At 44.3% G+C, this 14,038-nt stretch overlaps 1 protein-coding gene across 1 annotated transcript in view; it reads right to left on the bottom strand.

Annotated features, from left to right (window-relative positions):
* Positions 1 to 3,112: 3,112 nt before the first annotated feature.
* Positions 3,113 to 14,038, bottom strand: part of Wdhd1 (WD repeat and HMG-box DNA binding protein 1) — a 39,784-nt gene continuing 28,858 nt past the window's right edge. Inside the window, exons 16-25 of the mRNA XM_005085806.4 lie at positions 11,524 to 11,638; positions 10,800 to 10,931; positions 8,562 to 8,779; positions 8,349 to 8,464; positions 7,920 to 7,973; positions 6,447 to 6,490; positions 6,002 to 6,172; positions 5,742 to 5,869; positions 4,593 to 4,731; positions 3,113 to 4,095 (exon numbers count right to left, since the gene is read on the bottom strand). Of these exons, the coding sequence (XP_005085863.1) occupies positions 3,904 to 4,095; positions 4,593 to 4,731; positions 5,742 to 5,869; positions 6,002 to 6,172; positions 6,447 to 6,490; positions 7,920 to 7,973; positions 8,349 to 8,464; positions 8,562 to 8,779; positions 10,800 to 10,931; positions 11,524 to 11,638 (1,309 nt within the window). The 3' untranslated portion in view covers positions 3,113 to 3,903. The remainder of the gene's footprint in view (positions 4,096 to 4,592; positions 4,732 to 5,741; positions 5,870 to 6,001; positions 6,173 to 6,446; positions 6,491 to 7,919; positions 7,974 to 8,348; positions 8,465 to 8,561; positions 8,780 to 10,799; positions 10,932 to 11,523; positions 11,639 to 14,038) is intronic.

Genomic DNA, 14,038 nt, shown 5'->3' on the forward strand with positions numbered 1-14,038 from the left:
AAAAAAAACAACAACAAAAAAAGAGTAACTGTTACAAACCATTGAACTTCCCATTTTTACCAGCATAGACCCATTTATGTCTGTGTAGGGTAGCGATTCTACAACATGTGCAACCTCTTGAAGCCACCCTCAAAATAACCCAACTCTACCATTGCTATTGCTTGAATGTGATGTTACTCATAGGCTCGTGTGCCAATGTGTGGTCCCCAGCTGGTGGCACTATTTTGCCATTTTAAAAAGCATTTTTTCCGATTTATTTGTAGGTATGAATGTCTTTCCTGCGTGTATGTATAGGCATCATATTTGTGCCTCGTGTCCCCAGAGGTACCCAGTCCTTTGGAAGTGAAGTCACAGCTGGTTGTAAGCTGCCATGCGGCTGCCGGAAACCCACCCAGGGTCCTCTGAAAGAGCAATAAGCATTCTAAACTCCCGAGCCATCTCTCCAGCCCCTATTTGGTGATAGTCTTTGGGAGGTGAGGTGTGGATGGAAGACAGGAGCCACTAGGGACTTGACCTTGGGATTGTATTTTACCCCACGGTCCTGGCTTAGCTTCCTGCTCACAGCTGTTCGTCATGACTGGTATTCTGCCCACGCCCGTGGGGCAAAGAAAGTTTCAACTGAGCCCTTTGGAACCACGAGCAAAGCCAATCCTTCCTCTACGTAGCTTTGGTTACTTTGGTCCGTGCTACTCAATAGAGACTAACACAGTGTCGTCAGAGTCCCTCTTGCCGCCCCTTCTCCACATCCTTCTCGTCTTAACTCTTTGCCATTATTAAGCTCTCTATCTCTGCACCTGTGTTATTTCTGTATTTGCATCTGTGTGAACATGAGACACATGTGCGCAGGTGCCCACAGAATCCAGGAGACGGTATGGGGTCCCCTCAAGATGGAGTTACGGGCAGTACAGACAGTTGTGAGCCGCCCTACAGGAACCCTGGGAACTGAACTCAGGGCCTCAGAAAGAGTGTAGTAAGTGCGAGTCATCTCTGTTGGGCCCTGTGTTATTTCTTGATTGTTACATTGTAGTATATATATATCCTTTGAGACTGGGCTTTTCACACAGCACAATATTCTTGTGGCTAATACAAGGTATTGACTAAACAGAGTTTTGTTGTGGTTGCACAATATCCTGTTCCCTGTAAACGCTATCGTTCAGTCACCTACTGAGGGATGTTTGGGAAGTGTGGTGCCCTAGTTTGCTTTCTGTTGTGGTAAAACACTGGCTGGAAGCAACTTGGTGGAGGAATGGGTCTGTGTGGCTTACAGGTCTACGGCCAAGCGAAGCCAAGGGAGCAACTCGAGGCAGAAACCTGGAAGCAGGAACTGAAGCCGACCATGAAGAAAAGCTACTCAGTGGTCTCCTTCTCTGGTTTGCTCAGTTACTTTTCTTACATAGCTGTGGTGTGAATGAGAATGCCCCCCCTCTCCTCATAGGCTCATATGGTTGAATACTTGGTCCCCAGTTGAGGTGTGTCTTTTTGTTTTGTTTTTCGAGACAGGGTTTCTTTGTATTGTTTTGGAGGCTGTCCTGGAACTCGCTCTGTAGACCAGGCTGGCTTCAGCCTCAAACTCACAGAGACCTGCCTGCCTCTGCCTCCGGAGTGCTGGGATTAAAGGCGTGCGCCACCAACGGCCGGCCAGGAGGTGTGTTTTTATTGGAGGAGTATATCACTGGGGGATAGGCTTTGAACTTTCAAAAGACTCCCAGTTAGCTCTCTCTGCCTAGTGCTTGTGGATCGAGATGTGAGCTCCCAACCTCTGCCCCAGCACCATGCCCGCCTGACTGTAGCGCAGGTGTGAGATCCTGAGTCCACAGGGCAGGAGGTTGGAAATAGTGGTCATGAGATGACGATATCCACCCTTGTAATTCCTTCTTCCTCGGTGACCTAACGAGCCCCTTCCCATTTTCTAGAACATTCTCCCTTACTTACTGCGGTCTCTTCGCATGCTCCGTGAAGTACCTTCACAACAGATTGACGTTTGAGTACCACTTGTAGCCTTGCCAAGTTGACAGCATCCCCGGCCGTTTTCATACCTGCACCATTTGCAGCTAATGCTCTCCTTCTCATTCATAGATCATTTCTGTGTTATTTTTTTCTTTTCTGTTTTTGCCATTCTCACCAGAGATTTGTTTTCTAATTACTGGTTTTGCTGGCTGTTTTATACTGTCGTTTACTTTCTGTCTATGCTCCTTCACTGTAGAATATCATCACAAATTAAGGAGAATAAGATCGGCCACACCTTCTGCCTTCTGTGGCACAGACACACTTTGAATTCTAGGCTTGTGTTTTAAAATAGCTAGTTTTCTTTTTTGTCATTTCCTACATGGAACACGAATTTACATTAAACACTTTATGAGAGCCAGTTAGTTCCTTACTACAGGGTCATATACATAAGAATAGAGTCCCCTGAAGCTGGAGAGATGGCTCAGCAGTTAAGAGCACTGGCTGCTCTTCCAGTGGACCCGGGTTCAATTCCCAGCATCCATGTGGCAGCTAATTATGTTTGAGACCAAGTTGTTCACAAAGTTTGTATGCGGGAGGGGGAGGCAGAGGACTGGCAGGCAGCAGTCTGGACTTGATCTGTGTCTTGTTCTTTTGCCTTTCTGTGGTTTGCTTGCTTGTTTGAGACGGTGTCTTAGTATGTAGTCCTGGGATTTTTTTGAGATAGGGTCTCACTATATAGGCCTGACTGGTCTCAAATTGATTTCCCAGGCTCTGTGTCCTTTCAACCTATGCACTATCCCTGGCTGTGAGGCAGGAGAATCCCCAGAAGCACATAGGCCACTGCAGACAACAAAGTGGAGGCTAGGACTGATATCTAAGATGTAGCATATTAACCTACGCACGCGCACCACCTCAGGGTACAAAATAATTCAACCGTGGCTGCTGAAAAGAGCAGTTAGACACTTCCTTTTCCTCTAACTAGTCTTATCGAGTTTTCAAAGACTCACTCAGCAGAACCCTGCTGCTGCTGATAAGGATAAGCATAAGCATGGATGCTCACACAGCCACAATCTCTAAGAAAGGCCTTTCGCCTCTCTCTACCCCACAAATGATGTGGCAGAGTGTGGGACATGGAAATTCGATGTTAACACTGTATCAAGCAACGTACAAATGAGAAAGTTTTATTTATTTAAAAGACCCAGGCTGTACAAACATAACAGGAAGCCATAGATGAAAAAAGTTTCCAGACACACTAAATAACATATCTCATTTACAAGATTATTTACACACTGGTGCCCACATTAAAAGCCACAGTCCTGAGACCAAGTTGACAAGACAGTCTATAATAATTCACTCGGAGCCGGGCAGTGGTGGTGCACGCCTTTAATCCCAGCACTCGGGAGGCAGAGGCAGGCGGGTCTCTGTGAGTTCAAGGCTGGGCTGTACCAACAGCCTCAAAAACAGAGAAACCCTGTCTCGTAAAAACCAAAAGAATTAACTCGGGAAGCCAACAACCATGACACTTCTACTATGAAACATAAACAGAAGGAGGAAACCTTAGAAGGTACTATAATGTGCAGAGGTCTTAAGATCGAGGCTTTTAATGATTTTTAACGATAAGAAACAGTAAAACTGGCACCCCTGGGGACATGATGGTGTCTCTGGTAGCAACTGCAATCATGACCCTTCTGTCTGGGGAAGGCAAGTCTGCACAGACAGCTCCTATGTTGTTTCTAATACAGCAAATCGCTATTTACTTTTCTGGCTTTTGTGGCAATAAAGATGGAACCCAGGGCCTTGTGCATGGTAGGCAAGCCCTCCACCACCGAGCTGCACCCCTGCTCACTACACCAGCTCTAAACTCACACGAGTATAGTAATACCTTCCCTGAAGACTAAATCAAGTCCAGAGCCAACCAAAAGCCAAGTTTCAATGTTTCCTGACCCTCCCCTTCCTTTATTCTTGCTTAAATGCGAAAGCCGACAGCCTCTGACTGGTGGGAAGAGCTGACACTTTGCGCTTTTTAGACACATCCGTATTCTCCTTTGCTGCTTCTTCCTGGTTCTCCGCCTCACGCACCTCAAGTTTTCGCTTCTTTGCTTCAGCTCCATCGCTGGTAATCTCTCCCTTGGCCTTGTTGGTCCATGCCTTTGTAAAACAGAGGGGTGAAGAGATTTTTATGCAGGAAGGAAAAAATAGGATGAAAACAGTCTATTTACTTCCATGGGTAATGTTCTTGTACACAGAACAGTAATTAGCACTTGAATTTTAACTTTATCATTAAAGGTTCTAAATGTTGACAGAGGTAGATTACTTATTCTTTGGAAGAAAGTACTTGCAAACTAGCCATCTGAGCAAGGGATGGATCTCCATAACATTTAAGCAACATTGAAAGCTCAATAGCAAAACTCCAAACAATCAAGTTAAAAATACACAATAGATCCTACTTTGCTGATGCATTCAATTTTTATAAGAACTTTTTTTTTTTTTGGTTTTTCAAGGCAGGGTTTCTCTGTATTGTTTTGGAGGCTTTCCTGGAACTCGCTTTGTAGACCAGGATGGCCTCGAACTCACAGAGATCCGCCTGCCTCTGCCTCCAGAGTGCTGGGATTAAAGGTGTGCTTTTTAAATTGGGAAATCCTTACCTTCCTTTCTTCAGCGGACAATACTCTAAATCGAACCATCCCCTCTTTTATTATGTCTGCTTCATCTGAAAGGTCAGGATTGTCACACAAAATATGACTTCTGTTTTCTTCCAGCCACATCTGGAACCCAGTCTTCGGCCTAAAATAGTAGTTATGTGAAAAAATTTACAAGAAATAGACTATTTAAAGTGTCACATGACCTTTGGAATTAGTAACTAACCATTAGCCTTTCAAGACTCATACGAAGTAAGGGAGACACAACTATACTAGTTAGTAATATCCATATTACTTTCAACAGCCTGCACACTGTGGATCAGCAAGCTGGAGAATCCTCTGCAGGATCAGCCAGACGCATCACTTTCCCTTACACCTGTTAGTGCAGAAACACAAACTGCATGTTCAGCTCTTGTGTGTTTATAGGCTCTCTGCGCTGTCTGGCCTGAGGATTTCTCCAGCTGTCATTGGCAGGCTTGCATTTAGCAAAGCAGCTGTCTGAAGCCCTGCTTTCTCCTCAGCCCTTCCGCCACCTCACCCACTCACCGCTGACCTGGGCTCTTCCTGCACCATCACTGGGGAAGCCATGGACAAAGCAGACTTGTAAATTTGACTGGATTCTATTATGCCTTCTGCATAAACTGTCTAGGTCATCAGAAAGTTGAATGGAAATACTTAAGTTTCTCAGCACTTGCTGCCACGCATCTTAAATGCTTTATGTGAATTACCTTATAGCAAAACCCTATGATATGGAAATAATTACTATCTCAATGAATTAACCAGGCAACTGATCCTGAGAGAGATCACAGACTAAGTAGGATCCAAAAATGAACAGTTCAGCAGTCTAACACCGGAATCCCAAGTTTAGTCCACCGGCCAGCTATACTGCCTCTCCCTACGCTGAGCCGACTAGATCCTAAATGATTAGCCTGAATGTCAGAGGTATTTACAATTAAAATGTTATTTTTAATTAACTAATTTTGAAACAAAAATCTCACTATTAGCTCTGGCTGTCCTGGAACTCACTTTGTACACCTGACTGGCCTTGAACTCTCAGAGATCTGCTTGCCTCTGCCTCTCAAATGCTAGGACTAAAGGGATAAGCCATCACACCTGGCTGGGACGCTGCATCTTCAGACTTCTTTGTATACTGACCTTTGGTTTTCAGAGTTTTGAAGGCACACAGCTGGAGTTTCAGACGATGGATTTTTAGGGTTTTCTTTGACTTCTTCAGGCTTATCGGCCTGTGGAGTTCTTTTCTGGAAATAGGATGCTGCAGATGCCTATGAAAACAAACAGATGTGTGCGTCTGGACACACACACACTTAAAAGGGCATTCTGGAGCTAACTCTGGACTGCATACACTGACACCGCATCAACCCCAGCACAGAGTGCACAAGCCACCAAAGCAGTACCTGCTTAGACTTTGGCTTGGGGACGAGAGGCTTTATGACTGGGGATTTTTCGTTATTTGCTGCTCGATTAAGAGGGGTGGACTTCCTGGATGATTTGTTCATATTGTCTAAAATATTAGTTGAGCGTGTGGAACTCATCGACACAGCTGGTTCTTTGGAATTGACTAGCACCTGAAGAGAAAAGAGCACATTGTATGAAGAAGGAAAGAACCCCGCTGTGGTATCCTTTTTGGAAATGAATTCATGGAATACAACCTAGATTGAGACTGGAGAATATTCTCTCAAATACCACACCCACAGACAAACAGGGAGCCGTTCTCGGAGTGAAGGAGGAAGGCCTAGATGGGGATTACTGCAGTGGTCTGTCTCTAACCCCCAGAGTCTAAGGAGGCCATCTGGAGACACCTTTAATGATACTATCCAAACAGAAAACGTCATTGGTTACCTTGAAGGGGTTTACCCGTCCTTGGCTGCTAGAGAAAACCGCACCTATTAACAAGGAGAAAACTCTCAATAGTGTTTTGTTTGTTTGCTTGTTTTTGAAAGATAACTTCTAACTTTCACAATACTAAATAGAATATTTTTAGTTTGTACTATATGAGAACAAAGGTACTGTGCAACTTTTTTTGTTGTTGGAGACAAGAGTCTCACTAAGTCGGCGTGACTGGCCTCAAGCTTATAGCGATCCCCTCTGCCTCTGCCTCTCCAGTGCCAGTACTGAAGGTGTGGGCTGGCACACCCAACCCACGTGTGACCTTAGTACAATTAATAAATACAGATGGCCTTTCCTTCTTCCAGTTTGCTGCTGTGAAACACACTGTGACCATACAACATGGTGCTAAGGTTAGTAATCCCTTGAATGTGGACAACCACACCCTCCTGTCAAGGAAACAACTAGTGATGCCCCTTTCCGCATCTTCTGACATTTTCCCTTTATTTGCCTCTCTCAAAAACAAAACAAAGCAAACTCTTTACACTTCCAACTACCATCTTCTCTTACAACTCCTTCAAAAGCCTCGGACATCACTACTCTCATTTCCTCCTTGGCCATACATCTCTCCACACAGCGGCATAGTCTAGCCCGCCTACACGACAGCTAAAGCCCCCAACCCATTTCTAGGTAACCAAATGTGATGGCTACTTTCTGCTCCTTTATTTGACCTCTCAATGGTTTTTCATATACTGGATTCTTCTCCTCCCTGGACCAGTGGCTCTCTCCCTCTCCCCCCCCCCATGCTTCCCCTCTCTCCTGTACTCAATGTTTTAGTGCTGGAAATTCCCTCAACTGAGGCTGTTTCTTTTTGTTTTGCAAACTCTAATGCATGCTCACCTGTGCCCAAGGTATAAACTGTTCTACTTATGCCAATGGTTTCAGATTTATTTCAACAGTTTTCGAAGCAGATGCCTAACTATGTGACCTACTTAGCTAATGGTAATAAATCTGTTTCTGATGCCACACTGTTGTTCTTCACTCTGAACCATCTTCCACCTTAGAAGTACCTCAACAATGCTACCTTTTCTATCACTACTCTTTCCCAACCCAAACTATTCGGGTCTCACTTGGGCTGCTCCAGGAGTCTTATGGCCAACCCTCCTCAGTATATCATGTATGATGATTATGTTCTGCTTAGAACGTACAGCAGCCTCCCGGGGAACTTAAAATGAAGATTTTGATCATTTGCCTGCTGCCCATCCCTCCAAGGCCTACGGAACTGCTCTCTGTGCCTCACAGAGTCTGCTTCTGCAGTCTTCACACATACTGTCTCCTCTGCCCCTGCTCCCGTCCACCACTCCCCTGCTGGCTGACTCATCTCCAGTGTCTGCTGTCAGCCCTCCACGAGGACATCCTCTGGTACCTGTCCTCTTCTGACTGGATTAGGCCATTGTTATATGCTCCAAGCTTACATATATTTCTCACCTGATTTAAGAGCTGGCATATCAGGGGAATTTGCACTTTGAAGTAAGTTCTGCCCTATAAAATTAAAACAACACAATGGATAAGTGAGGAAAATGAAGTCATCCTTGATATTCAACACCTAGACAGCAGAGATACCTTCAAAAAGTACAGGAATTCTCTCTCTCTCTCTCTCTCTCTCTCTCTCTCTCTCTCTCTCTCTCTCTCTCTCTCTCTCTCTCTCTCTCTCTCTCTCTCTCTCTCTCTCTCTCTCTCTCTCTCGTTGTTGGGGGATGGCACTTTGTGCACAGGGAGATCAGGATGACTTTGCAGAGCCGCTCTCTCTACCTTTCGGTGTTCTCTGGAGGTGGCACTCAGGCTGCCAGCATGGCATGGTAAGCGCCATCACCTGTTGGGCCTCCTTATCTTTCAGTGCTTGAAAACATGTCTCACCGTGGTTGTGTGGCTCCGGTTTTTCTTCTGGAACAGTCTCTTCTCTGTCCTCAGTGTCTTCTTCAACTTGGTTTCTGGCCCGTGGCTGACTCCATTCTGTAGCAGTGTGACTGTAACTGATGGATAATAGTATTACTCCACAAGGAACAAACGCAAGACCAATTTCACATTTAGGACAGTAAGGTAAAATTCAAATAGCTGTTGCTCTTTTACCCGGCATTCAGCTTTATTCTGAAATCCTCTTCTTTCTCTTCTTCTGTCTGTGCTTCTTCCGATTCAGCTGCCTTTTCTGCAGCGAGGTCACTAAGTTTTTGAGCCAATATTAATTTCCGAGAGCGAGAAGCATATTTAATGGCTAAGTTCACAGCATTTTGAGTCATTAGACTGGCAAGTTCCACACAGCGAAATTCTCGTTCCAGTTTACAAGAAAGCTAATCACAGGGGGAAATCAAAATCAAATCACGGTAGGTCAAACTTAAAAAACAAAAGAGTCTCTGGGCGCACTATCTCACTGCTTCTAAAATGCACATTTTTACATGACAAAATTGAAAAGTATCATATTAATGGTGGGCTGGCTTGGCTGGCAGTATTTTTTAGCGGCCTAATAAATAAAATAATGGTGCATTTACAAAGAGGACTAGATTCAATGAGACATGACATATTTTCAGATGTTAAATGCATGAATAGGCGGCTGTGCAAAACTGAAATGCGGTTCTCCAGCTACCACTGAATCACACTGGGGCAGGGAATTTTAAAAAGTGAATTAAAACAACCAGTTATTACTTTGCTCACAACTGACAAACAAATGCCATTAAGGGGATCTGGATGAGAGAAGTAAACATCCTTAAGATTTCATGTATGCCTATGATCTTCAACACATGTGTACAGCTTTTTATGCCTGCAATATAAAATGAAGGGTGTTGTGGGGCAGGAGGGATGGCTCAGTAGCACGAGTGACGGGTCCCAGTAGGCAAACATGGCTCTGGCAGGCCTTGCCCCTTCCCTCCTCATGGCCAAATCACAGATTACATTCCTAAAGCTGCCACCAAGGTCCACTCCCTTATTTGGCCACTTCCTCCTCCTGAGGCTGACTACCAAGATCCAGCTATCAAAACAAACCAACATATCCTAACACGGTTTCCCTTTGTAAACTGCCGTTTGACTATGGGCCACAGGCAGTCCTCTGGATAGCACAAACACCCTTCTCCCTCACCCTGTCTCCTGTCTTTGTCTCTTATTCCTTGCCCTTTGACACTTTGGGGCAAATAAATCTAGGTGATGAGAGCTTGGTCTTGTGGTGTCTTGTGTCAATTCCAGTCCTTTCAAAGAACACTTGCTCTCTGAAAGAGAGCTTGGGTTATATTCCTGACACCCACAGGGGCCCCTAACTCTCTGGAACTCCAGAGAACTTAATGCCATCTTCTGGCCTTTGTGACCATCAGGGACTCACATGGTGCATATACACACAAACAGGCAAATACTCATACATATGAAGTAAAAATAAATATTAGAAAGGAAGAAGAAGAAGAGAAACAACATTCATTTACTACATCTTAGAGAATACTGGTTCTTCTTTTTGGTTTGAATCCTGAAAACTCAGTACATAACAACTCAAAATGTGTCCTGCCCCTGAAGGAACCAGGACTCTCAGAACTCAGGGTGCAGGAGCATTTTGTGAGTTACACACCTGACCTATGAGCAGGAAGCTCTACATATTCACCTGAGCCTCCTTGGACTGCTGGTCTGGCAAGTTCAGAGTAGCATTCCTAATCAAGGTGGAACTCTGACTCAAGAGGGCAGTGGCGAGAATGATCTAACTAACCGTCACTTCCCTCAGAGGTCAACAGTGCACATCCGGTGGAGAGATATGGGATCACATTGTTTTCAAAAAACAAACATGAAGCGAGGATAACAAACCCGAAGAGACTCCAAAACTAACCGTAGTGAAGAACCCAAGCACCAAACCCGGTCACTGGTGAGGACAAAAGGCTGGGAAACCCAAATGCCTAAGGACATTCTTCAAACCATACAACCCTGGAGATCGAGAACAGTCCACACCTAATTCTGTGGTTAGACGACAAGCAGGAGTCACAAGGGCTCAGACATGCAAGTCACCTGCAGCACCTGCTGGAGCCCTGCTCCAGGAAAGCCTGCTCTCTCTCCACTTATGGCCTTAACTACAGGGAAAAATCTCAAATGTTTTAACTATGTCATCAAGTGGGAGAGAGAAACTTTAAGGGAAAAGATAAAAATCTATGAATCCTAGATGATAGAATTCAGTGTTTATTTATTTATCTTTAAGAAATTCCACCTAGGGCTGTGCGTGGTGACTCACACCTTTGCTCACTCAGTCTGCGGTTGAACTGATCTACAGCCAGGGCTATATAGAGAAACCCTGTTTCTACCTAAGAAAATAATTAAACACTAATTTTTTCAGCACATTTTACTCACCGCAAGCATTTTCATCAAAAGTTCTTGCTGTTCTTTTACCGCCTGATTTTTAATGTTCTCCTCATAATCATAACCATTTTTAGCCAAGTAATCAAGGTAGTTGTGAAACAGGACTGAATGCCAATATTGTTCCTGCAAAAATGGATCAAAGTGCATAAAACTAATATCCCCTTAGTATCCCACAAGTATTAGGTACATCTTAAAGATGTCAGCTTTAAAATATTTTCTGAAACCCTTTCTATATAAGCTTATTTTACACCTTTAATTTCAATAGTTTGGCTTTATGTTCTAGTCTTTGAAAAAATGTGTCTATGTGCATAATATTTTTATCTCCTATATTAGTCCTTAGAGAACTCGGTATACTATTCTGTAGTCGACTTGCTTCCTAATTAGAATAACTAACTGCAAGATCTCAAATGGCTTTTACGACAGTGGGGCTAGGTCTAGAGCAAGGTGAGTTTATGGTCAGAGGGCAGCAGGCTTACATGACCCTCGCAGGGCGGGTCCATCCCTGGTAAGGCCCTCCCAGTCATTAGCAGTGAGCCCTGGAAGCTGTGACAGCAACCACATCAGGTGGCCTCGGGATCACAAGCAGTGAGCAGTGCCCTACTGCATTATTTAATTACAGTGTAGATTTACTCAACACTGGCCTCTGTGATGACGCAAAACCTTCTGTGTCACAGGTACTTACTATCAAATTCAGAGTATCAAGACATCCACATACCTCCATTTGGCCTTTCTCTGTCGCAGTCTGACAATAAGGAAGCTTAAAGGAGAGTATGGCCACAGCGGGACGTGGAAGGGTGGGAGGGAATCGGGAACCTTTACAAGGGATGCACCTGTCCGTGAAAAAAGTCCCACCTTAAATACTTTGTAAAGTACCATAAAAACCACTAAAATAAAAAAAACTTTCACGGCCTAGGAACTATGAACAGTAATACTATTCTGATAGGCCTGTAAATTACAAATGTTTTATAACCAATCGTAGTATTACTAAATGCCCACTATGGAAACTAAGAAGCAGTCACACTCACAAATGCGGTTCATTCACATGATATATGCCCCTTTGTCACCAGAGGTGAACTCTCCTTTATTGTGTGGCAGTACAATAAAAACACAAATATGAGCTGGGTGGTGGCAACACATGCCCTTAATTCTAGGACTCAGGAGGCAGGCAGGTAAATCTCTGTGAGTTTGAGGCCAGCCTGAACCACAAAGTGAGTTCCAGGACAGCCAGAGCTGCAATGCAGAGAAACCCTGTCTCAAAAACAAAACCCAAACAAAGAAAAAAAAATCCACAAATGTGGTTTTAAAGTTATGTTACAACATATACTCTTATTTTTTCTCTTTTATGGTTTTATAGAGATCATGACAGAGTATGACGTAGGAGCATGCCACATGGCATTCACACACATACGATAAAAAAGAAAAGCAGATTTACTTTCAGGTTCATTAAAGAATCGGTTTTTAAAAACTAAAGAGCAGGCCTGGTGGTGGCAATGGTGGCACACGCCTTTAATCCCAGAACTTGGAGGCAGAGGCAGAGGCAGGCGGATCTCTGTGAGTTCAAGGCAGTCTGGTCTACAGAGCGAGTTCCAGGACAGTTAGAACTACACAGTCTCAAAAGATAGATAGATAGACAGACAGACAGATAGATGGGTGGATGAATAATTTTTATCAGCTAACATTCGATGGACACTCACTTGGTGACTCGGACTGTTCCAAGTACACTTTACTTATAAAATCATTCCATCTTTCTAGCAATTCTGAGACAGGCACTTTCTGTCCAAGCGTTGAGGACAAGGCACAAAGTCTAAACAGTATGACCTGTCTACACAGCAGGCTTCATGACTGAGAGACTGAGCTGTGGACCTTGACACCAAACTGCCTTTCCAGAGTGACGAAGCCCAGACTATCTTTACCACAAACACCAAGAGCAAACCGAAGCCTTGGGAAGTTTTAGTGAACTTTCCTGTTAGCCAGGGCAGGTAAGATTCATTAAGCACAGAAGCAGCCTACTGAAGAAAGTTGTAGGGTTTCTTCCCTGGTCTTCAGCTACCTCCCCACACAAAGGAAAACAACCGTCCCTAAATGAGTGTAAAGAAACAGGCAGGCAGGCATGGTGGTACACAGCTGTCCTCTCATCACTTGGGAGGCTGAGGCATAAAGATCATGAGTTTGAAGCCAGTCAGCTCAAATCCTTAACAAGTTCTCAAAAAAAAAAAAAAAAAAGAAAAGAAAAGAAAAGGAAGAAGAGGAGGAGGAGGAAGAAGAGAGGAGGGAGAGGAGGAAGAGGAAGAGAGGAGGAAGCCGCAGCAGCAATGACTGAGCAGCAGTTTCCAACCTCTGAAAAAAATATCTTTTATTAGAATAAAACCAAGGAAAGTATGAAAATATCCTCTCCCAATGCACAAAACTAAATAGAATTTCATTTTCTTCTTCCTTCATTTTTGAGCCACAGCCACAATACACAGCCCAGGCTGGCCCTGAAGCCTCATTTCTCCTCCAATCCACGACACCTGGTAGAAATACATTTTTCATAAGCAGACTTTTAATTGCTGGGATTAAACACAGCACTGCCACCACCACTGGCTTAACTGCTTTTTTTTTAAAGATTTATTTATTTGGTATGTGTGAGTATTATATGCACCACACTCATACCCAGTGCCCATGGAGTTCAGGAGAGGGGTCCCCTGGAACTGGAGTTATGGATGGCTGTGAACCACCCTGGGAGTGAGCGGTGGAATCGGATGCAGGTTCTCTGTAAGAGCAACAAGAGCTATCAATGGTGGCGCCACTGCTCCCGCACGTAAGCAGACATCTTAGCATGCCAGTGTTTCAAAGTGTACTGGGTCGGCTATCCTAAATGTGGTAGCACAGACGTCTTAGCATGCCAGTGTTTCAAATGTGTACTGGGTCGGCTATCCTAAATGTGGTAGCACAGACCTCCAATAGCGCCCAGGGCAGTGGAAGTCAGGGGTGCGAGGCTATTCGTGATTACAGTTTGGGCTACATGAGATTCAGTTTCAAGAAAACCAAAATAATTTTTAAATTAAAAACTTGTATTCTTAATTAGGAGTATGGCTGAGTGTGGATTTGTGCAAGCATACAAGGTGCCAAGGAGGCTACAAGACTGTATTGGATCCCTGGAGCTAGAGCTACAGTTGTGAACGCATATCTTTAGTCTTAGCACTACAGAGGCAAAATAGGTGGCTCTCTGGGTTCTAGGCCAGCCTGGT

This window comes from Mesocricetus auratus, unplaced genomic scaffold, assembly GCF_017639785.1.
Source record: "Mesocricetus auratus isolate SY011 unplaced genomic scaffold, BCM_Maur_2.0 Super-Scaffold_100048, whole genome shotgun sequence".
NCBI classification, from domain to species: Eukaryota; Metazoa; Chordata; class Mammalia; order Rodentia; family Cricetidae; genus Mesocricetus; species Mesocricetus auratus.